This window comes from Botryllus schlosseri, chromosome 12 (assembly GCF_051294905.1).
Source record: "Botryllus schlosseri isolate E-star chromosome 12, Bs_hap1, whole genome shotgun sequence".
Taxonomy (NCBI): Eukaryota; Metazoa; Chordata; class Ascidiacea; order Stolidobranchia; family Styelidae; genus Botryllus; species Botryllus schlosseri.
In genome coordinates, this window is record NC_137247.1 from 23,970,459 (window position 1) to 23,993,824 (window position 23,366).

A 23,366-nucleotide genomic window follows, 5' to 3' on the forward strand; every position below is an offset into this window, starting at 1 on the left:
GGCCAGCGATTCCAATCAGGTCTGTGCGACTGTGCATATGCATACCATACCATGAGTGCATGATGTGCATATGCCGCTGGACAAGGAAGTGCAGATATAGCCTTTACGGCTTTCTAAGTCTTGCACCACCCCTCTATGCTATCCCAGTAATGCGCATGAGCGCCAAGCATATGGATACCAGTGCTACTAATCAGGTCTTTGGTCTGACCCGGCCGGGGATCGAACCCACGACCTACCGATCAAGAAGCCGGACGCTTCACCATTAGGCTACGCTATCTTGTTAACAGACATGCAACATTGTATACGGAAGTCAAACACTTGGCCTAAGAATGGGGTCAACCGTCAATGTAACTTTTTTGCCATTAATGCCCGATTCACCGATTGGAATTTTCATTGCATGATAAAGGCAATTTCGCAGATTCATGAGACATGATGTGCCTCATGCACAACAAATATTCTACTGACTACACACATGTGTGAATGTGATGCTGAGAACCGCTTCGGCACACCATAGATATTACGCTAAACGCACGGTACTGGGATTCCATTTTCCAACCCATGCCATGTAGATGCGCAATACCAAACCAATTGGATATAATGTTACAAGTATTTCATATATTGGTGTGACAGCACTGGCATTTGTGGGCTAGCGGATTTCTACCTGTATGGTTGCACTGGACTACTCTAGTAGAATTTAATTACTTCTAATTTTGGAGACCAGATTCATGACGCAGTTTCACAAACTTATAGCCTACCGTATAGATTTCACCGTCGGCATGTCGGATGACTGACATGGCTCTATATAAAACCTCTCATATACCCGAATCGCAGACATAAATCGGCCTCAATGTCAATGGAACGGGGATATTGTTGACAAAACATACGGAAAGTCTTCTGAATTACCGTATTCAATCAGCATTGCAAACGTAAATGTAGCACTCTTTCCCACTGAGCTCTTTCCCAACATCGCTTACGTCCTAATCACCAATGCATGACGATCAGAGATTTCGGGATGTCGAATCCGGAACAGGGCTTCTGGTTATATCTTTTGCTTAGAAGAGGTGAGTAGTAAACCTGATTTATTCAGATTAAATATTTCAATCAGCCATACCAACTGGATTTTTGTATCTATAAAAGATCCTGACAAGGACGTATCCGGAATCCGGATCTTGAAAACGAATAAATCTGAAAGCTCCGTGCATCATTGGCTCCGGATTCCTTCGGAATCATCGAATTCGAATACGACTATTCGTCACATTCGATACTTTGCCAACTGATATATAGATCATTGTTGCGAGAAAATGATATTTAGCATCACATATAAGCTTGTTTCAATCAACTAATAATCCTTCTCCTCGTGTAGGAAGTGTTCGAATGCAGATAAAAGTGTCGATCCACATCGCTACAGTTTTTATTGGATTTTAGTTGGGGTTTGCGTCAATGGATATTGATCATTCACAAGATACCCTGCCGGTTTTGTGTTTTGTAAGGTTGGCAGATCTCTCTCACTTCAGCGGGCCTACTCAAATGCAAATGACTCAAGTTCATCCGGCTGCAACGGTGTATTGGTAATAGGGCCGATTGCAATCACAGATGTTTATAATTTCAAAGTGCCACGTCCCTAATAAGTTGAGAATTCGCTTCATTGCATTTTAGAGAAGCACTAGTGCAATGTTCGTCTTGTGAAGAGCGAAGATGTTGAAAAATGAATAAGAACAGTTTTCGACAGTTGACTTCATCTCTGCTGCCACTAACAGATACCAAGCATTGCTATAGTAACGTAGTCACGCTTCACTACAGAGTCATTTTTGCTGCCAATTTGATCTGGCGCAGCTCCGTTTGAATTATATAATATAATAACAAAACCTGTCTCCTTGTCGGATTAGCTTTAATTTCACTGAACTCATTACACGGAAAAGAAGATGTCACATGGGGGACGAGCCCCAGCCAGGGGAGTGATGACGTGAGTTATGTCTTTTCAAGTAATATGTTCGAACTACCGTATTTAACGAATATTCGGTTTTTTGAACACTAATACAGAACGTTTTATCGCTATATAAGTTTATGCACGCGGGATAATATACCACAGAAATGATACCGTAGCTCGTTCTTGCAAAAGATGACCCAGCAATATTATTCGGTAGGACATAGTAGTGCAATTGACATAATTGTTCCACATGAAATAATGATGAAATCATGATGAAAATTGGCCATACTGATAACCTACGGGTACTTTCATTGATATATGATCAATTATTGGTCAAAGCTGTCTGTATAGCTACTCAAGATAGGTGAGGCACTGTAATTTTCTGCTGAAATGTAGGCTATTCGTTTAAATTCTAGTGCACACAAACACAGATAGAATGTGAAGAAGTGAAGTTTTGAAATTGCTTACGAAAGAGTCTGAAAGATTTATCAACTGTGGAACTATTTTGAGATAACGTGCCTCTAAATTTAAAAGTTAATAGTCCACAACATTTTTCAAAGTGGTTAAATTAAATTCATCGCAAGAGTCCTACAAATATGTATGTAAAATTTAAAGTTGGGCTATCTATAGTTGGGCTTGGGCCAGCGATTATTGCTATAATTATCTTGAATCTGATGAAAATGTAGCCTATTCCATAATAACATCCTAATTGACTAAATTCAATGTGAAAAGTGAATGATTTCGGCAGAAGTTTTCTCTTAAAAGGGAATTTAATCTTAAAACAAAGCCATATAAAGAAGTAGTGGAAGCTTAGAAAATCTGCATAGGGATTCTAACAGGGTAAATTAGCTTGGTTGCTGGCAGTATTGGACCAAGGAATAGTAAATTAACCAAATTAGTATGTGAAAATCTGTTGCAACTGGTGAGTGCCTTGATCTTATTGTTTTGTTGGAACTGTAAATTTCAATTTATCTACATTCTACATTACGAGTGATGCTAGTTGGATATATTCCAAAAATTTCTTTACAGATCCCGGGTGGCTGGAACGCGTACCAGTGGCTTGTTATCTACCACCAGCCAAAACCGTTTTGCGCCCAGACGAAGCGAGGTAACCGGATCTCAAAGTCGCAGGAGTGTGAATGGGTCAGAATTGAAATTTGCAGATTCTAGAACCGGGCTCCATGCTCAAAGAATCGTAAGTACATTATTCGCTCAAAGGCAGCCTTGTCTGAATAAATATGTCCAGCAAATGTCGAGTATGTCAATAGGTCACTTTATAATCACTCGGCTGCGGTGTTGCGGTTTCTAGTCACCATTAGGAACAAGTCGTTCACATTGACACCCAATTATGCGAACGCAATAAATTGCATATTGAGATCACAGTGTTTTGACACGTTGATTAAAATTGGGTTATTCACAGAAGTGAAAACGCCAATGCGAAACCCTTATATGCAGGTTATATAGATAATATAATAATTGCGCACTAATATAAATTGAAATATCTTTGGTCGCACTACTGCTCCACTGCTGATAATAATAATGAAGCTAATTCCAACGTTCACATTTAAAGCTAAAACCTCTGTATTCCTTACAAAGCATAGGCCTACGCAGGGTCGACGCCTTTATACGACAAAAAAAAAGGCATCATAGAAATATGTCAACTTATATCATCGTTAGAGTCACTGTTCTATCGGTTCATAACTGTATTTAGCTGGACCCAATCATTGCATCATTGCCAATTTCATTGTTTGCGAATAAAGGTGTTGCTAGAATTAAACCCCTATGATCTGTAATATAATGTAATATAATATTGTGTAGGCGACGTATTCAAATGAAACACAAGGACATCGATTTTGAGGTAGTATTGACTGGTGCGGCCCACAAGCTATCCAAAGGTTTACATCCGGCCCGCAGCGTCATTTGAGTTTGACACCCCGGCATTAGAATGACATGAAATTTATCTAATCTAGGAATGTTAGGCATCTTGAAGAATACAGCATTTAATCACTCTCTCACCTATATTATTCAGGTGAGAGACGAAGACGGCATCGATGTCACACCGAAACGTCTCCACCCGTACGATTCCACAAACGTTTTAAAACATCAAAGCCAACTTTTCGCTACGACCAGCGAACAATCCACCAACACGCTCACCGATTTCATGTCCGCGGGATCATTGTTCCAAACCGCGACAACCAGTGCTTACGCGCAACCATTTAGCAGGTAAAAATGGAACTTTTATTTCCTCGTATCGAAAAGGAGGCCTATAAATCTACCACAATACCCATCTTACTACACATCTAATACATTACAATAGATTAGTTGAGCCCAAAATGGACTGTGCATCAACAGACTGTTGAAGGAACAAATCCATGAAAACATGATTCACACACTAAATGAAGACATAGCATTGAATGTTTGATGCACATCAGTATGACTTCTACTATTCCCTTTGAGAGACCAGTTCAGAAATGCGCGGCTTCGGCTTGAAAAGGGCTGTTGTATTGTTTGCTACAAAGGCAATAATGTGATACCAATTGCTGAATTCCAAACGGGCTACTAAATTTTGGAGATAGTATCGGTATTTCTGAGAGTGGGGGATCCGATTTTGCTACTGATTTACCAGGGTTGTAATGACTCGAGTCACGATTTTCTGAGGACTCGACTTGACTCGTGTCATTATGTGTATTGACTCGACTTGGACTCGAGTCATTGCGCATGACTCGAACCAAGTCATATGACTCAAAGCTCAGATGGCAAGACCGACATTTCATTGTAATTTCGAAAAATAGTAAAGTAACCAAACTATTGGGATTTCGTCTATTGATACTGGAACTTGAAAATGCGACCAAAAACTGCCAAAAGTGAGGAAAATTAGTATATTAATATTGCGAACCAATCGATATCACCAAGTAGAATTATAACAAGGGGTTTACCAAGACTGTAACCAGAAACTGAGCAGTCAACACAATGACTTGGACTTGGACTCGAGTCATAATACCATGACTCGAACTCGGTGATGAATTGAAAATGACTCGAATTAACTCGAGTCAAAACTATAAAAGTGAGATTGACTTGTGACTTGATTGCAACCCTGTGATTTACTAATCGCCTTCAGCCAATGTTGGCAAAGAGGGACGTAACACCACAAATCATATGAGATTGTGGCTTTGACCTTCCACCCCCTTAGAGTGGTTACGAGGTATCTACTGTTAACTGTGATTCGAATTTCCGTTTGTGAATTAAGATCGGTTTTCGACGGCTCCAAAATGCCGAGAGACTCTCTCTCGAAATCAAAGACTCTGTCGTCCATCGACTCTGCCGGGGAAATATCAGAAGGCGGGGTGGAGATCACAACCGGACTTGGTGGTAGGTACGATTTTGTGGCGGGTCACAGTATGATCCTAACATGAAGCTTTTCACGTAGACGTTCAAATCATGCGGCAAGAGGTAAAAGAAGTGGTGGCGGAAGAGGACTTGGACAAAATGGTCGATATCGCGTTGGATGAGACAGACACGATGTGGCTTTTTGAGCAGAAGGGCGTTTCAATTTCAACGGAATCCGAAGACCACACTGTTATTGAGTATGTGCTGATATTTATTTGTAGGACAGGCCAAGATGATGAGAATACTTGAATCATCTTGCCACTCTAAACATATTTATCCAAGCGGATGAAAGATACTTGCTAGGTCTGTTTTTCAATTATCAGTTCTGATATATGAGACTTGAATAACTTATGTAGAATGTGTCGAGTCACGCGTAATGACTTGAGTCCAAGTCAAGCACGCAAATTGATACAAGTCGAGTCAACAAAAGATTGACACACGAGTCATTACAACCCTGGGGCATACACACCTTTTTATGCGTCCGCGTAACGCCAGCCAAAACACGAATGAATTTCTCATCATCCTTGATCAACTCCTTCTACAGAGCGAAAAATCAAGCGTACGAGGAATTATTGAAATCGCGAGCAGGAAACGATAAATTTACGGAGCGCGGAATGCAAACTTTTAACGACTCGTTCAAAAACAAAGACGTCCAAACGGAAAAGGTTGGAAAATCGTTTCAGCGTGCCAGCTTCCCCGACAAATTGTTTTGTAATGGAGCAATCGGTATTCTTTTCCTCAATTTTGCGAGCATTCTTCTTCCTGGGCTTCCAGAAGTACTGAACTCGGATTTCGCAACAAACAATATATTCATTTATCAAATTTCTTGCACTCAAAGCTTTTTGAGTGATTCGTATCATTATCGAACGTTAGTAAGTGGGATTGAACAAATTCGTAATAATGGAATAATATTATCATTTTGATGTAATATTGATAAGTAGGCTACATAGAAAAACAGATTCAAGTGAAATAAATTTGGCAATATGAACATACCGCAGGGTTGTAACCAACTTGCAAGGTTCCGAGTCACAAGTCTAACTCACTTTTATTGTTTTTACTCGAGTCAAGTTCGAGTCCAAGTCAGCAAACAGAGGGTCGAGTCCAAGCGGTAGCGTTTTGACTCGAGTCCGAGTCCAAGTCATTGTGGCCACTGTTCAGTTTTCAGTTTAACCCGATTGAAACCACTTTCTTCAACTCTGCTCGAGTGATATAGAATGGCTCGCATTCATAATACAGGGATTTTCCTCAGTCCTAACAGTTTCTGGCCCCACTTTCCAGGTATCAGGACTGATAGACGAAATACCAATAATGTGGTGACTTACTATTCTTCGAAGTTACAATGAAATCTCTATATTGGCCGTCCTAGTCTCGAGTCATACGACTTGGTTCTAGTGATGCAGAATGACTCGAGTGCAAGTCGAGTCAGTACAAAAATTTGCTCGAACCGAGTCATGACAACCCTTTACACCGGTATTGTTTTTTGTGGCCATTTTCCATTGTCCAATCGAGATCGGGACCCTATCCGAAGTTTCCTAAATCCCTTTACCTTAAGATTGGGCTCGCGGACACGGGAATTAACGTCACCAGTTGGGACATGTACGACACGTTCCAGAAGGAGATGCCCGAAAAAACGCTGGACAAGGAGGGAAGGCGGACAGGGACCCCGAGCGGCGATATCAGCCGGCCCATGAGCACTCTGAGCACGGTCGGAGGCAGCAAGATGAAGTCTGTCAGCGAGGAAGACAGCAACTCCGGTTCGCGAATAACAGGTCGGTACCAGCGTTTAGTTGAAGGGGTCTCTGGTGATACGCGGGTAGGAGGCAGTCAAAGCAGTACAAGTAGAAATAGCGATGCTGTAAATGTGTACTCAACTACGAGTATAAGGGGTAATGTCTAAGACAACTAGGAAATGATCAGTAGGGCAAGTTTTTGCAACTTTTTTTAACAACTTCCGGTAGCTTCCTAAATACTCAAAAGTTCAGTAACATGGTGTTTTAAGCGGTTTGGAGGAATCTTATATTGCGACTTTCTGCAAGTTTTGTCCATTTTTCATGCAACTAACTTTTTGCTGGAAATATTTGGCACTATCTGTAACTTGACCGCTTGATTATGTCACTGCCGCTTCAATTTGAGGCCCTTTCTGGTTTGACGTACATTCAGACTTGACCGCCAAAAATTATATTTTCACTGGGTCAATTTTTTCGGGCTATTGATTTTGTTGAAGTCGCCAACATTGAGTTTGGATACGGAATGATTTGAGTATATGATGCACCAATAATTTCGAGGAACTTGTCCAGAAATGTATATTTTTAGAGCAACTTTTATGAATATTAAATGCAACTGTTTAATGCAACATTTGTGAAAAATGAGTGCAATTTTCCATGGATTTGACTGCAACAAAAACGTGCCTTAACGATCACCTTTTCATAATTAGATGGTATTAGGATGAAATGTAGACTGCACACTGCACAGTTCGTTCCAAATCAAATTAATATTGGAATTAATTTGCAAAAACTTTGATGTCTAAATTTAGAGACCTACAACAGAATCAACTTCAGTTCGTATCACAGCACAGTCCATTCACATAAGCAAGAGAATGGCAAATGTCTGCACACCAAGCTTGGTTCGTTCCACACTATACAGTTCTCCTGTAGCATTTTCGAAAAAAAACAGAAACGAGATCAGAGTTAAAATTAGAGCATGGAGCATAGATACATATCAAAAATCAGATTAAAATTAGATTACTGGCCTTTTGCTCTGATTAGTCCTATTAAAGAACTACAATTATCTAGTTTTCCAAGTCTGCTCTAACTACCTCCAGTGGAAGTAAAAACTGACAGTATGTCAAAGTAATTGATTAAGTAGATTTGGCCGGTGTCGCGGACTTTTAATTGTAAATGTTATGATGCTATTTTTGGCATTTCAAGATTCATCTTTGCGAAAACGCAAAATCGCTGTTGACACCAAAAACTGAGCAATTTTCTAAAAAGTATCTTCTTACCATGATTGCGGAGCAATTGCGCTAGAGACAGAATCGGTTTTTGGCAACCTTCTGAATCAGTAACGTATTTCACAAAATTGCAATTCAGTGAAATGTGATAGATACAGATAACCATGGTGCAGACTCAATATCACATAGTCTTCAAAGGCGAGTCACTCATCATAGATAAAAGTTATCACCCTCAAAACGTTAGATTACTTAATGAAAAATGAATGAAAATGTGATTAAAAAACAGCGGGAAGAAAAATGGCAGCACACGGGATTGTGGAAAAATTAGAAATTAAATAACTTACACAAGGTCATTGCCAATACAATTTAGCGGCATCTTGAAAGCAGAGAATCGAAGCATTGTTTTGTGAATGAGCTAATTGGTCAAGTCTATAAATGCCATGGATTTTGTGATGAAAGATTGTGATTATGTTTCCAGAAAGCAGAGGAAGTATGATAACAACATCGCTGTCGGGAGAATTGGAGAAAGATTCAGGCAACCAAAAATCAGGCGATCCAAACTCGGAGGGAGACGGCGATCCCGCGGCTGAATTCATACTCAGTTCCGATTCGTTAAAGCAGCACCTGGTGGTAATGGAGCGTGTCGTGACGGAGAACGTTTATCAGCAACGCCAGGCGCTGTACAGAGGACTGCCTGTGATTCTCGGTAGGTAGATGGTGAGCTTTGTATTTAATAATTATAATTGAAAGAATAAGCTGGCATTGCTACTGATCAGTGGGATGGGGAAATTGAGCACCTGAGTGGTTCGATTTTGAACCGAGCACTAGGCTTTGATTTGTGTGCTCGAGTACCACTCATGATCATGTCACAGCCGTATGAATGATATGGAAAGTTCAAATATGTACGTTTTGGGGCCCGCAAAGAACATAATAACACTTCTACATCATATCCAAGATTATGTGGTATTTTTTGGACCCTACCTATTTCATTGCACCTTGTGACTGTGAAATCACGATCAACTTACAGCATTGTTAAAAAATGCTATGAAATAATTTTTGATCAAGTATATAACTGGACTTGATGTCTTCTTTGTCCACAAAAGGTACCTATACTGATAATTGAGTATTCTGCCCAACTGGTATGATGTCGTAACGATTGTTACACTCGAATCTATATGGTACCCAATTTTTCCCAGCACCACTAATTCCTAAGTCTGGGCGTGAAGGTTAGATTGCTCGAAAGGTTGATAGACATTTTTCAATGCAAATGTTAATTGTTGGTGATTGGTGTGATGGTAATTGTTGAATTGCTGGAACAAGAAAAGCTGTCTTATTCGCCAAGCTCACTAGCTTTCATTGTGAATAGACACCTCACAATAGGCCGCTTCATTTTTCACATTAGGTATGTGTACCATGTTCTAATTGACGAAAAAGCTGGTATATCAATACTACAATAGTGGCAATGTTTTGTTGCGCAAATCTCAACTCACACCAATATTCTACTGGGAATTCATGTGAATCGCTTTGATACAATTGTACTGTTGAATGTCTTCTCCAGAAGTATGATCCTAATGGAACATCTAACCTGGTAAAAAAAACTTTAATCAACAGCTACCATATCAGAAATATTCATTGTTCAATCATCTAACATGCTCTAGTTGAAAGACAAATATGTAGGCTAAATATGGGAAACCACTTCTGTAGTATAGGTCAATATGGCTTACTCATTTCAGACCCAGATAAGGAGGAATCCGAGAAAGACATTGGCGTTACAACATCACCTGAACTCATGACGAATATGGGACCGACTTTGGATAGACTATGGTCGTATGGATGCAGTATTACGGAAGTATGGTGGTCCATATTTTTTTCTTGAATTCAAAATCTCAACTCAGATACCTTGGTCAGGGCCGCAACGTGTCTAGCATGGCGTGGAACAGAATCAACAGCGATATCTTAGCCGTTGGGTACGGGCAGTTTGGATTTAATGAGCAAGATAAACACAAAAACGGAATCGCGTGCTGTTGGAATTTGAAAAATCCAGAGGTGGGTATCGAAAATTTTGTGGTGTAGTAGGTGAAACATCTTGGAGAGCGTTTGGCAAGGAATGATAACATAGAATTAAATGATGAGACGCCATACTTCCACCCGATACATTCTATTGAAAAGATAAATGCCTTAATTTTGATGTTAGTTATCAAGTACCCTGCATCATGTCAGACAGACTTGAATTATCCAAGTATGTACCTCAAATAAATAATGCTATTTACAGTTATTATAGACTTGTTTCCGGTTTGTTGATGATCTGAGACAATACTACAGCTCAAACACCACCATACTCAGTACTGTCCTTTCCACCAACCTAGATAATCTGGTGCTACATGTCCTGGATGGTATGGTAACTTGTATTGGCGATAAAAATTAAGTAGGCCTACGTGTAATTTCGGGACTCAAAAAATATTTTTTCCTGCTATTCGGTTCAAATCATCAAAATTGATACGCGATTCGGATTTAAGTACTCAAATTGTTTGTCCATATGTAATTCTAATGAAAAGTCATGGCATTTTTGTGATGAATTTCGCTATTTTCCATTAAGAAATATTTCAAATTCTTATTCTTTGTTAACACATTTCATTGACATATTGCTATACGTGTGAGTTTCGATTTCTATTGTACAGTATCCAGAAAGAGTGTTCCACACAAAAGCAGGTGTTACCGCTGTAGATTTCAGCGCGGCGAATCCGAACTTGTTGGCGGTCGGTCTTTATGACGGGACAGTGAGCATTTACAACGTTCGCTCGACGAAAGATTCTCCAGTTTTAGACAGCTTGTGAGTTATTGTACCGTTTTATTGCGTTATCAGCTGATTATTCCTCTCTTTCCCAATGATTTGCTGTAATTTCTATGGTCAAATTTGGCACTGAACTTTTTGGAGTTATTTTAATACCACTCTATAGTCCTAATCGATGACATTATGGTTTCTTTGCGTCCCCATCATCCAAGCGCGGAAAGTGGATACGAAAATAAGCTGCCTTCCTCTGCTCCTACCAGGCGTTGAGGTTTCAAACATCCTAATATTTCAGCCTTACTTGGCAATATGTGAAAATTGAGTAGTTCTAGTCCTAGTTGTACATTTAAAAAAAATTGTTGCTGATCAAACAGAGAACATTGCTTTGGAATTGCATTTGATTAGTTGTGTTCAAGTTGGTTGTGATTTTTAAAGCTTGTTGGTTTTTTCTCTAGCTGTAATTGCAATCTTCCACAATGAGATGTTCTAGTTCTAATTGTGCATTATAAAAATCAAGCACAGTAATTTGTAAAAGTCGGAGTCTAGTTGAAGAAACTGTCGTATCTTTCCCCTACTCTATCTGTCCTATTCTTTGTGAATAACTGTTCCCTTTTTCTTCAGTGAATGTGTAGGGAAGCATTCCAGCCCTGTCTGGCAGCTGGTCTGGGTGGATCGCGACCGCGGTACTGGTGATGACAAGTCAGAAATATTGATATCCATTTGCGCAGACGGCAGAATCGTGCAGTGGTCCATACGGAAGGGTTTTGAATCTAGCGGTGAGAATATTGTCTGTTTTAATGTCCATGTCCCGACCAAAGTAAGTAATGATAAAGCATTATTATGGTATTAGACCAATATGTAATATACTCATGAATGTCACAGACCTATTGAGATTTGGAGTTTATGTAAATGCATTGCCAATATGGCTGTACAGTGTAGACTACAGCACATATGGTACACTTTGCAATGTACATCAACCCACTTTTAGCTGAAACTCAAACAAAAGTTCATATAAAGAGACATTTTCAAGTCTTCATCGCTTAACTAGTCATATCTCATATATTAAACTTTAAGCGTCAAACTCAGATCATCATATCAGCAACAGTGCCTTGTAAATGACATCCTGACTGCAAAATAGCCAGCGACAAAACTGAAAGAGTCTAAATAGTTAGTGTTAGGATGAGTTAGGGTTTCAAAAAGATTTTGACACTCATTAACGTGAATTGCTTTCTATTTTGAACGCGGGTCAGTAGAACTGTACCGAGACCCTCTCAATAACGAGAGACACAGTTGTGATACTTTCATCGCAATTTGGCGGATATCATCCTGTTACTGTATTTGACGATTGCTGATCATATTGTCTGTCACTTTTTGGACGTTTTCTGAATTACTCTTTCATGTCCTGACGCAGATCTCATGAAACTGAAACGTACCATGCCGAAGAATCAGCAGAAGAAAAAAGAGAAAGCGGAAGCGTTCATATCCAGACAAGCGCCTGGATTGTGTTTTGATTTTCATAGCAAAGTAAGATCGGCTGCCGTCAGCAACACTATCATAACTGAGATTGGCCACAACGATTTGAATACTCGAATCCAAATCGAGTATTAATTGTAATGCTTCAAGTCGAGTAGTGGGAGAGTATTTTTTTAACGCTGCAATGTACGACCTTTCCATCAAGAGTTACATTATCAACGATAATAATTATAGTTCCGACGCTATTTTCCAACCGTCTTTGTAACTGCGAAAGAGTACAATTTGAACTTATTAATTATTGTTTAGTCTACTCGGAATCAATCACTCAGGTTCTCGAATCTGGCCGGCCCTATTTATAAGCCAGCCTATATATTACACTCACGTACTTACTTAATGCAAAGAAAAATGACTGGACATTCTTGACATAGTAGATTAATAATACCACTGTCACAGATGGTCAGTAATGAAGCAATTTCTACTTTTCTGAACACTCGTGTGATTATGTCTTTAGGCTATTCCCATTTGTTCTCAACAGTTTTTTAGGGAAAGCTACTTATTTATTACCCTTTCTCTTTTATAAAGCAGAAAGTAGCTTTTGGACAGGTGCATAAGTTCTATGAGTGAAATTGTCAGCTTTAGTACCAATAATGACTACTTTGACCATGTCTGACCGCGCTAAGTTAATATTGACAGCTCATAGCAATCAATCCCTCACTTTGGACTCTCAATGCCCGCGGTGCACGCATGAAACATTCTTACAAAATTGCAGGATACCAACATCTACCTGGCCGGTACTGAGGAAGGTGCAATCCACAAATGCTCATGCTCCTATAACGAACAATACCTCGACACCTATGTCGGTCACACGGGACCCGTCTATAAATTGCGATGGTCACCGTTTTCCCCGGATGTGTTCCTGTCGTCAAGTTCAGATTGGAGTATAAGGTAACTTTTTACCATTGCGATAGGTGCTGTAAGTTTTTAATAGCATCACGCCTTCTATTTTCGCTGTCATTTCAATACTGAGTCGTCTGCCAAGTTTCTACAACTGCTGTGAATTATTGAAAGAGATCTAGCTTGTTACTCCACTACTTTACATTTTAATTATCCCCGATTATGCGCAGCTCCTGTTACGCTAGATCTCGACTCATATAAGAATTTGCAGCCAATACTGATACCCCGACATAACTCTCAAGTGCAACCAAGTAGAACTTCTAATCTGTTGCAGTAATTTCAATAACATGATTTAAATTAACTTCATTTCTTTGCGATACAACTTTGGGTTAGGAAGAAACTAGTACTTCCATTCCAACAGGCATCATTGTCATCATCAGACTTGACTCGGTAGTGAATTGAAAATGACTCGACTTAACTACTCGAGTCAAAACTATAAAAGGGAGATTGACTTGTGACTTGGTTACAACCCTGCAAACAACCATTTCTATTTTAAATCCAACTGAATCACGCTTTCCTATAAAATGTGATGTGTGGTTCTTTTATATGTGAATAAACTGTGGCTTTGTCATTCTCAGACTGTGGTCGCAGTCCGAAATGAAGCCAGTTCTCAATTTTCATTCGTCTACGAAAGCAGTCAATGACATCTGCTGGTCGCCGTACAATCCCGTTGTGTTTTGCTCCGTCAACGAGGGCGCCGTTGAAATATGGGATTTGTCTCAAAGCACGTAAGCTGGTTTTAGTATTTTGCGACTACGACCACGCACATATGACTTATCCTTTCAATGCAATGAGTGTGTGACACTTAGGGCTGGGCACAATGATTCGAGTACTCGAATCTGAATCGAGTATTAATTTTATTGATTCGAGTCGAGTACTAAAACACGATTTTTTCGAGTACTGAAATTATACACTCCTCGCCACTGAAAGTTAATTTATCAACGAGAATTGTATTTTCAATACTAATTTTCGCTATTGATGCCTTGAAACCTTGATTGGCTGCATCGTAGCATATGAAACATATTTATAGTACAAAGCTACGAACGCTACTGGAAATAGCACATTTCCGAATTCATGATCTTCCCACAGCAATGTCACCAATTGCAATGAAATCGGTATCGTCGAAAAAATACCAAAGCATGTTTAATATAATGGATAACTAGCATTATATTCTTTGTGGTCGCATAAAAGATGTGTATTTGAACTTTGACATATTACATTCTGTTATGACGTCATAATGAGTGATACTCGATTACTCGACTCGACTCGAAGCATTTTACATGATTCAGAATCGAAGCACTCAGGTACTCGATTTTGCCCAGCCCTAGTGACACTTGGGATTTTTACTTGTGCACAGCTAATTAGATCAAGTATTGTTAGCAAAAGCAGAGGTGCTCATAACATACCTACGTCGGTCCTGTTATTTAGAATTCAATACCTACAAACAACCATACAGGACCTTCCATATCACTCCTTTATTAATTATTTCATCACCTCATCTCCTATTACTGACCTACTTGTCCCACCCCAATTTTGTAATACAAGTATTATTTATTTGAATAAGCTAAACTGAATTTATTGATCCCAACCAATTGCAACCAAATTTATAAACAATATCTGTAATTGTTGAATGTAGGGTGTGATCAGACCAGTTGAACCTACCCAGAGTCATATCAAGCCCACCCTGTCCTATACCTTTCTGTTCCTTTTTTATTATTTCGTCTGCCAATGGTATTTTCTTTTTGGTTGGGCAAATCCATAAATATTTCTCTCTCCTACCCAAGGAGATTTTGCCGACATTCACTTATTATTGAGTAATTGTGTTTTCAGAATATTTCCTTCTTTACTTTCTAACTATTTACTATTTGCTCTCTTGATGTTGTTATGCAGAAAGTAGTTTTTGAACACTTTTTTATCACTTTTCCGTGCGAAATTGTCATCACAACAAGGCATGAAATTAATTCTCTGGTTTAAGTAGTTTCGGATTGTCTTGAAAATCGTTACTTCAACCTGTAATTGAGAAGGTTATGAAATTAGTTCTACTTTTCCTCTAGTCACGATGCTTGCTTTGACTTTGACCATATCTGATCATAAGCCATTCCTATATTCAGTGATATTACTATTATTAAAAAACGTCCTGGGTCACTGGCTTTTCGACTCAGGCATTATAATGTCAGTTGTTTTTCATATGTCACATCATTATTGTAAATATTGAACCATCTCTGCCCTAGCCCCATGCATTTTCATCCTGGCTGCGGCTATGTCTTTTACCACCCTAATCCGTTCCTGTGTTCAGGTTGGACCCAATCATCGTAAGCCTCGTGAGCCCGGGTGTGAAGCTCAGCTGCGTGGTATTCTCAAAGAATTCCAACAGCATTCTAGTCGGAGACAGCGAGGGTCACATATCTGTGTATCAGATGCGCAACATGTCAGAGGTTGACGACAAAATGGTTGGTGCTTTATCGAGTCTACTGCCGCTTACGGTCGCTAATCCAGCCCGTTCTTGCACGTTTCAGAGCCACGAAGCTCTCAACGATATTATAGAAGGCACTCTGAACAGCCGACTGCAGCAAAAGAATTGAGCCATGTTTTGTTCCACGCCGTGTTATCGCACTGTGCGTCGTGGCATCTGCGTCGATTCGAATAGTGAAATATATATATTTTAATACACTTGATTTGTTACACACCCTTGTGCACCAGTTGACGTGCAGTATAGAATCTATAAGTTCAGAATCAATATTTGTAATAATTTATATCAGTTCAATATGCCACAAAATATCGATGCAATGAAAAGACAGGAGAGGGCGTGAGACATACTCCATTGATTCGTCTCACGGAAAAGACAGCGATATTAGTGTATAAAAATAATAACACAAGAAACTTAACGATGTAGAGGTTAAGGTGTGCTCGATGTGACTATGGGTAGGGGCCATTGGTCTGACTACAGAGGTTTTTTTTCAAATTTGGTTGGCCTTATCTAACTCAGCATAGTGCCAACTTGGGATGAGGTGACGGGATAATTATTTTCAAAGATGTGTGGCACAGAAGGCCCGTATGGATGGTGGTGATATACTAGGGCTACCATATTTTTGTAATCCAAATTCCGGACGCTCTTGAGCTCCCACTAGCGGATTTCAAAATGAGGTAGATGAATATGACGTCACACCAGCAAAGCTTTGTCTATCGACTAGAGGTGATCACGATCCGGTTCAGGAGTATGTGGTTGTGTGTTGTAAGTTGTAACCAGGGCTGAAGCCACATTTGTTCAGCCCCATACCGCCCAAATAAACACTGATCTTGAGCCCACCGTAGGGTAATCGATGCAACTTGTGGGGGGCCATCCTCAAGATTACCGGACCACGATTGACCTATCGATCTCGCTTCCCCTGACATGCCGCCCTATTTCTTGTCGCTTCCTTTTTCTATACTATCTTCTTTACTTTCATTCAGTGTGCATGCCTCCTCTTTACATCGCCTAGGCCAAGGTGGGTGTCCGATTCCATAGACAACTCCTAGTCGCTTCGACATCCTCCTTTCTTTTCATTGTATCGCATTTTTTGTGGTGTATTGAACTTATAAAATTGCTGATAAACCAATGATGAATGATGATACTATATGCATCTGGTTTCTATATGCATCTGGTCGTTAAATGATTTTAATGAATATGTCAATAATATTGATTCTTCCATATATTATTATATAATTTGATCCCTCTCCGCCCACATGATCAGAGTTAGCGGTAGAGCTGGTGGAGTATGATGACTTCGAAAATGCAAGGAGCGTAATTGTAGGCCTACATCGTTGGGTCATGACCAAACGACTTAAACCGACTCTATGAATATACGGTTATTCTGTAATTGCGATAACAACGAGACTTATTTCGGTAACTGAATGTTATTTTTATTTATTTGTTGATCGCAGTTTGCGAGGGTAGTAGTCCCCATATTAAAACCAATAAATGTGATACTAAATCGCGCGCAGCGCGAAAAAAAAAATTCATGTAGCTTACATGTGTCCAAAAATAATATCGTTTCTGTGGATTTGGAAAGAAATTATGAGCTTACTTAAAAATTCCGGACATTTAGGCATATTTTAGAAATTCCTCCCGGACGCAGTCTTAACAGTGAAATTCCGGACATGTCCGGGAAATTCCGGACGTATGGCAACCCTATGATATACAGTTCCAAATAACAGGGTCAGCATTGCATGTGGTAGGATATAGCCCTATATTGTACGAAGTAGTCGAAGCACCCTTGGCCTATGCGGAATAATGCTGATGTTTTAAAATGTTCGTTATAAGTACTTGACTATTTCCAGAGGTAGTCAGTAACGAAGTACTTCTACTTTTTTGAAGTACTCAAGTAGTTTTCCTCTACTTCTGTTACTTACTCAAGTATATCTGATTTTCCCTACTTACACTTCGTAATATTTTGTGATCTACTTAATTTTTTCAGTTTGTCAAGTACAAGTAGTTTAATCCCATAATACGAAAGATAGCCAGAGGAAATTCGGGGCTGTTTTTACGGAGTAACAACATTTAATATTCATAGAAGTCAATTAAAGCCGGGAAATTTTGTTGCGCTTCGAGCAAAGTAGTTATGGAGTTATAGCGTGCTCTGTCGTGGGCGCGCGTTCTTCTTGGTCCGCGGCTCGATAAGTCAAAGTAGACAAGTCAGCATTGCTCTTTTAATAAAACAACTAAAACATGACGATGCTCGTCCTGCGGAGACTAAAAGCGACTGCCTCGGGCGTGGACTAAAAGCGACTCCCCGTAAAAGAGTACAACACAACAAGACGTAGCCTAGCAGTAACAGCGGGGGTAATTACAGGTTAATCATGGAGCGGTACGCTACAAGGGCCCCCCTGGTTGGTAAAAGCTTTAGGATATAATATGGACACTACATCAGTCGGCGATTCAAGTATATACGAATGAAGGACACTACCAGCATGACAAGGTAGTGATTACAGTTTAGGTTTCGAATACGAGTTCAATTCTAAATGTTCTAACGACTAATGAAAGTGAGATGGGCGTGGTGGTAAAGTTATAAACGACACTATTATTCGTTTAGCGATAATGATGCACTTTACAATGTGAAAGGCTCAAGACACGATTTATAGAACATACAGAAGATGAAGGAGCCTGTTGAGAAAAAATACAAGTGATGGCGGAAAAGTGAATGAGTAACACACTAAATATCCATTTTAAATACTGGTGACAGCACAAAATCATTCAAGTGGATGTGGAGTACGAATAATACGGCGACTGGCCGACACAGAGTTTGTTCGCGAAGTGTCAACTTGCGGTGGCGTCAAGTCGAGACACTCGATGTGAAGTCTGCCAGGTATAAGCCTGTCGGTTGAGGCGTCATACGGACCCTTATTCGTTTGAATTGTGAAACATTTACTCGTGCATTTTAAAACTTGATGTGGTCCAGAATAAACCGGATCGAGTGATCTACGATGACCATCTATCCGCAAAAAAACGTGGGTGCAATTATTCAAATCGTTTGGGACATAAGATTTTTGATTCGAATGAAGCTTAGTCGGCATCTCACCCAAGGCTGAGAAAAAGCCGTTTTAATTCACCGACGTAGTTGAAATCATTAGCGTTATTACCACTGGAAGAGGGATTGACTAATTGACCGGGTAATCGAATGGAAGTGCCATACACAAGCTCTGCTGGTGAATAACCGAGATCTTCCTTGACAGGACATCGCAGCCCTAAAACAATTAAGCCTAAATGATGATACCAATTATGAGGACTTTCTAATGCGCGGAGGGAGGCTTTCGAAGTTCTGTTATAGCGTTCGACAAGAGAATTTTGCTCCGGCTTATACGCCAAGGTTGTGATATGGAAAATACCCAAGAATTGCATGTACCGAGTCCATTCAAGCGAGGTAAACTGACTTCCTCGGTCGGTTATTACTTTACGGGGTGAGCCGAAATTCGACACCCAGCCAAAACTAAACGCATCAATAACAGTTTGGGCACGAATGTCCATCATGGGAACACATACAGGCCAGCGAGTATAGCGATCAACACACATCAGAATATACGAGTAGCCGCAACTATTCGGGAGTAGGACTGGGCAAAATGATTCGAGTACTCGAATCTGAATCGAGTAGTAATTTTAATGATTCGAGTCGAGTAGTAAAAGACGATGTTTTCGAGTACTGAAACTATACGGTCCTCGCAACTGAAAGTTAATTTACTGACGAGAATTATAGTTTTGATACTATTTTCCACTGAGGAAGCCGTGAAACCTTGATTGGCCGTGTTTGAGCCTACCAGGCACAGTTTAAAGCTACGAACGTTACTGGAAATAACACATTTCCGAAGTCATTATCATCCAACAAAATTGTTAAGAAGTGCAATGAAATCGGTATGGTCGAGAAAATACCAAAGTATCTTTAATGTAATGGATAACAGGCATTACGTTCTTTGTGGTGGCATAAAAGGTTCATATTTGGACTTCGACATGGTACATCCTGTTGTGACGTCATAATGAGTGATACTCGTTTACTCGACTCGACTTGAAGCATATTACGTGATTCAGAATCGAATCACTCAGGTACTCGATTTTGCCCAGCCCTATTCGGGAGTGACAAAATGTCCACGTTAACCGTATGAAAGCGTTCGGAAGGGACGGGAAGATTGGTAATTGCAGTTCGAGTATGCCTATGAATCTTCGATCGTTGACACTGCTGACAATGACGGACGAAATCGTTCACGTGTCTTTTCATACCGTGCCATACAGAACGTTCAGCTATTAACTTAGTGGTCGCGCGTATACCGGGGTGCGAAATATCATGCACACTCTGCATTACAGTCTTTCGTAGCGGCGCAGGAACGTTCTCTACCAGGTAACGATTTGTCGAAGATGATAGCATCGTTCAACTCTTCGAAATGCACTTCCGCGAGATCCAACGAATGGTCACCAGCGTTAGCGAGGAGTTCTTTGAGCTCATTATTATCTTTCTGGGCTTCTAGTAATGCTTCTGCTGTGATGGGAACAGTGTTCGGAAAAATCGCGTTCACCTGCAGTCTGGAGAGAGAGAGAGAGAGAGAGAGAGAGAGATGATATTCTTTTTCGCCTGCACCATCGAGATGCTTTGGCGACGTAGTTGCGATACGGCCCCATGAGGTCATCTAGTCTGCGCCCCCGTTTTTTTTTCTCCTCCATGCTATCCGTGATTGCTGAGCGCCTAGCAGGATAGCTGCGGATACCATTTTTCCGGTCTTTGGTATGACCCGGCCGGGGATCGAACCCACGACCTACCGCTCGAGAAGCCGGACGCATAACCATTACACTATCTCAGTATCCGCAGCCGTATTCAGATTCCCTTTGATGTGTCTGACGTCGTCGGTATATTCCGAGATGCATTCCAACTGTCTTGCTTGACGATCCAGAAGTCTGTCAGTTGGATTCCTTAACGATTTTACAAGCCCGTCATTATCGGTGATCAGTTGAAATTTCCTACCCTTTAGTTGGACATGAAAATGCTTGATTGCTGAATAAGCCGCTAAAAGCTCGCGATCAAATGCGGAGTACTTGCGCTGTCTCGGAGTCAAGGTTTTCGAGTAGAATGCTAAGGGGGACCACGAATCATCACATTTCTATTGCAAAACAGCTCCAATTCCGACTTGACTTGCGTCTACCACAAGTGACAGTTCAGCATCGTGAATCGGGTGGGATAATATGACATTATCGGACAGTTCGGTCTTGATGCGTTCGAAAGCTGAGTTAGCACTATCTGTCCATTTGACACGATCACGCTTATTCGATGCTGCATTGACTACGTCATAAAGTGGCTTCAAAATCTCGGCACAGTTTTTGACAAAACGGTGGTAATAGCAGACTAGTCCAAGGAATGAACGTAGTTGTTTCACATTTTCGGGACGAGGATAGTTAGAGATTACCTCAACCTCCTTTGATGGTAAGGGACTAATTCCCCTTGCATTAACAAGGTGACCTAAAAATTCGATTTCTTCCTTACCGAAACTGCACTTATCGACATTTATGACCAGTCCGAACTTACGAAACCTTGAGAACAATTCCTTTAATGTTGCCATGTGCTCACCCTCAGTCCGAGTCGCAATTAAAATGTCGTCTAAAAACACAAATATATTGTCCAGTCCTTCGGTTACTTCAGATATAAAACGGCTAAAAGTACTACAAGCGTTGGTCAAGCCGAACGTCATCGTCAGGGTTGGAATAGTCCTTCGGGACAAATAAAAGCAGCCTTCTCTTGATCGTCCGGATGAAGAGGAATTTGATGGTACGCCTTCGCTAAGTCAACTTTGCTAAAAACATTACAGTTCGACAGTTCATTGGTAAAATCACGCAGAAATGGGACAGGCCAGCAATCCTTGACCGTTTGCTTGTTTAATTTCCTATAGTCGACACAGATTCTAATATCGTCTAACCCCTTTGGTACGACAGTAATGGGAGAGGCGAAAGGCGGTTTTGAGCGAACGATTACACCGGACTTCAACATCTCTTGCAATCGATTCTTCACCTTCTGTTTCAAATGGGGCGGCAATGGGCGACAGCGAGAACGAGTGGGACATCCGTTCGTAATAATACGATGTACAGTACCGTGATTAGCTCGTACTGCTGCATTCCGTGGAACGACAATGTCGTTGAAGCTTGACAAAAGGTCTATGTACGGCTTATGGTGATCAGGCGCTATAAAGTTCAACCCGCGAACTACTGAATTACACTTCCAGCCCGGAATGAAACCTCCTGAAACAGTATCAATCAGACAATTGTTCCTCAAATCAACGATGAGAGAAAATCGCTTAATTAAATCAGCCCCCAATATGGCAATGTGTGTATCGGCAATACAGAATCGAAATCCATACTTGTGTTTATTGGAGAACTCGATCCGTAAATATCTCGTTCCAAACGTTGCAATTTTTGATCCATTTGTAGCGTACAGATTCGGTCCTGGTTTATTCTTGAAAACATTACTTGAAGTCGGTAGAACAGAAACGGATGCTCCTGTATCGACGAGGAAAATCTGCCCTGAAATCGAATCTCGCATATGCAATAAAGGGTTTTGACATTCGAAGTTAGCATTCACTGTTGAAAATTGTTGCGATCCCTCACGAAGCCTCCGTCTAAAAAAGGGCGATTTGAAGAGTAGGAACAGGGTGGACGGCAGTTTCGAGCTCGATCACCGAATTTATCATGACAAAAGCACAAACTGATTCGTACCACGCAGATGAGCAAATCGAGTTACCTCACCACGTGTCTGTGAACGGTTTGACAGCGTTCGAAAAGCCAGTCGATCATGTGTAAATGGTCCAGGGCGAGAAACGGAACTACGATTGAAATTGTGCCAGCTTTGTCCGCCCGATGCAGGTAAATGTAGTGTCGAAGGTATCGCTTTCAATTCCCTGACCTCTCGAGCTATCGATAGAACAGTTCGTTGCAATTCATCTAATTGATTAGTCTGAGGATAACTGTAATGATTTGAACCCGCACGAGGAGAAGCGCGAGTGTATATACTATCAGCTCGTAGGGCAAGCTGTTCCACGGTATCGTCTACATGTGACGACAATATCCCAGCAATATGATCTGGCAAATGGTGAAGGAACGTTTCCTGTAAATAACAGTCGGAACCTGGTGTGTTTGATAGAGCCCCCATTGCATTTCGCAATTTTTTCAGTAGGTCAGAGGGTTTTAAATCTCTACAGCGATCACTATAAAGTTCCCTAACACGGTCTCGTAAGGGAACGGCGTACTCACGCATCAGAAGATCACGCAATACTTCGTAGCAGTCGTCGTCTTCTGGGCCAGGTAACTTTAAACGGATCGATTCGAGCTGGTATTCGAGCTGCTTGCCGTCCAGACATCTCAGAACGTGAAAATACTTCGCCGC

At 40.6% G+C, this 23,366-nt stretch overlaps 2 protein-coding genes across 2 annotated transcripts in view; one reads left to right on the forward strand and one right to left on the reverse strand.

Moving 5' to 3' along the window:
• The window catches only part of LOC145452069 (tyrosine--tRNA ligase, cytoplasmic-like), a 539,006-nt gene that overhangs the window by 64,528 nt on the left and 451,112 nt on the right, over positions 1 to 23,366 (reverse strand). The gene's annotated exons all lie outside the window — the stretch shown is intronic.
• LOC145452316 (dynein axonemal intermediate chain 4-like) lies at positions 1,800 to 16,141 on the forward strand. The gene is made up of 17 exons (XM_080330522.1): positions 1,800 to 1,963; positions 2,957 to 3,122; positions 3,957 to 4,150; positions 5,175 to 5,296; positions 5,355 to 5,511; positions 5,859 to 5,979; positions 6,867 to 7,083; positions 8,743 to 8,970; positions 9,998 to 10,113; positions 10,173 to 10,310; positions 10,943 to 11,094; positions 11,674 to 11,828; positions 12,464 to 12,576; positions 13,295 to 13,470; positions 14,058 to 14,207; positions 15,776 to 15,929; positions 15,996 to 16,141. The coding sequence occupies exons 1-17, from the start codon at positions 1,923 to 1,925 to the stop codon at positions 16,059 to 16,061; spliced, it is 2,466 nt and encodes an 821-aa protein (XP_080186648.1). The 5' UTR covers positions 1,800 to 1,922; the 3' UTR covers positions 16,062 to 16,141.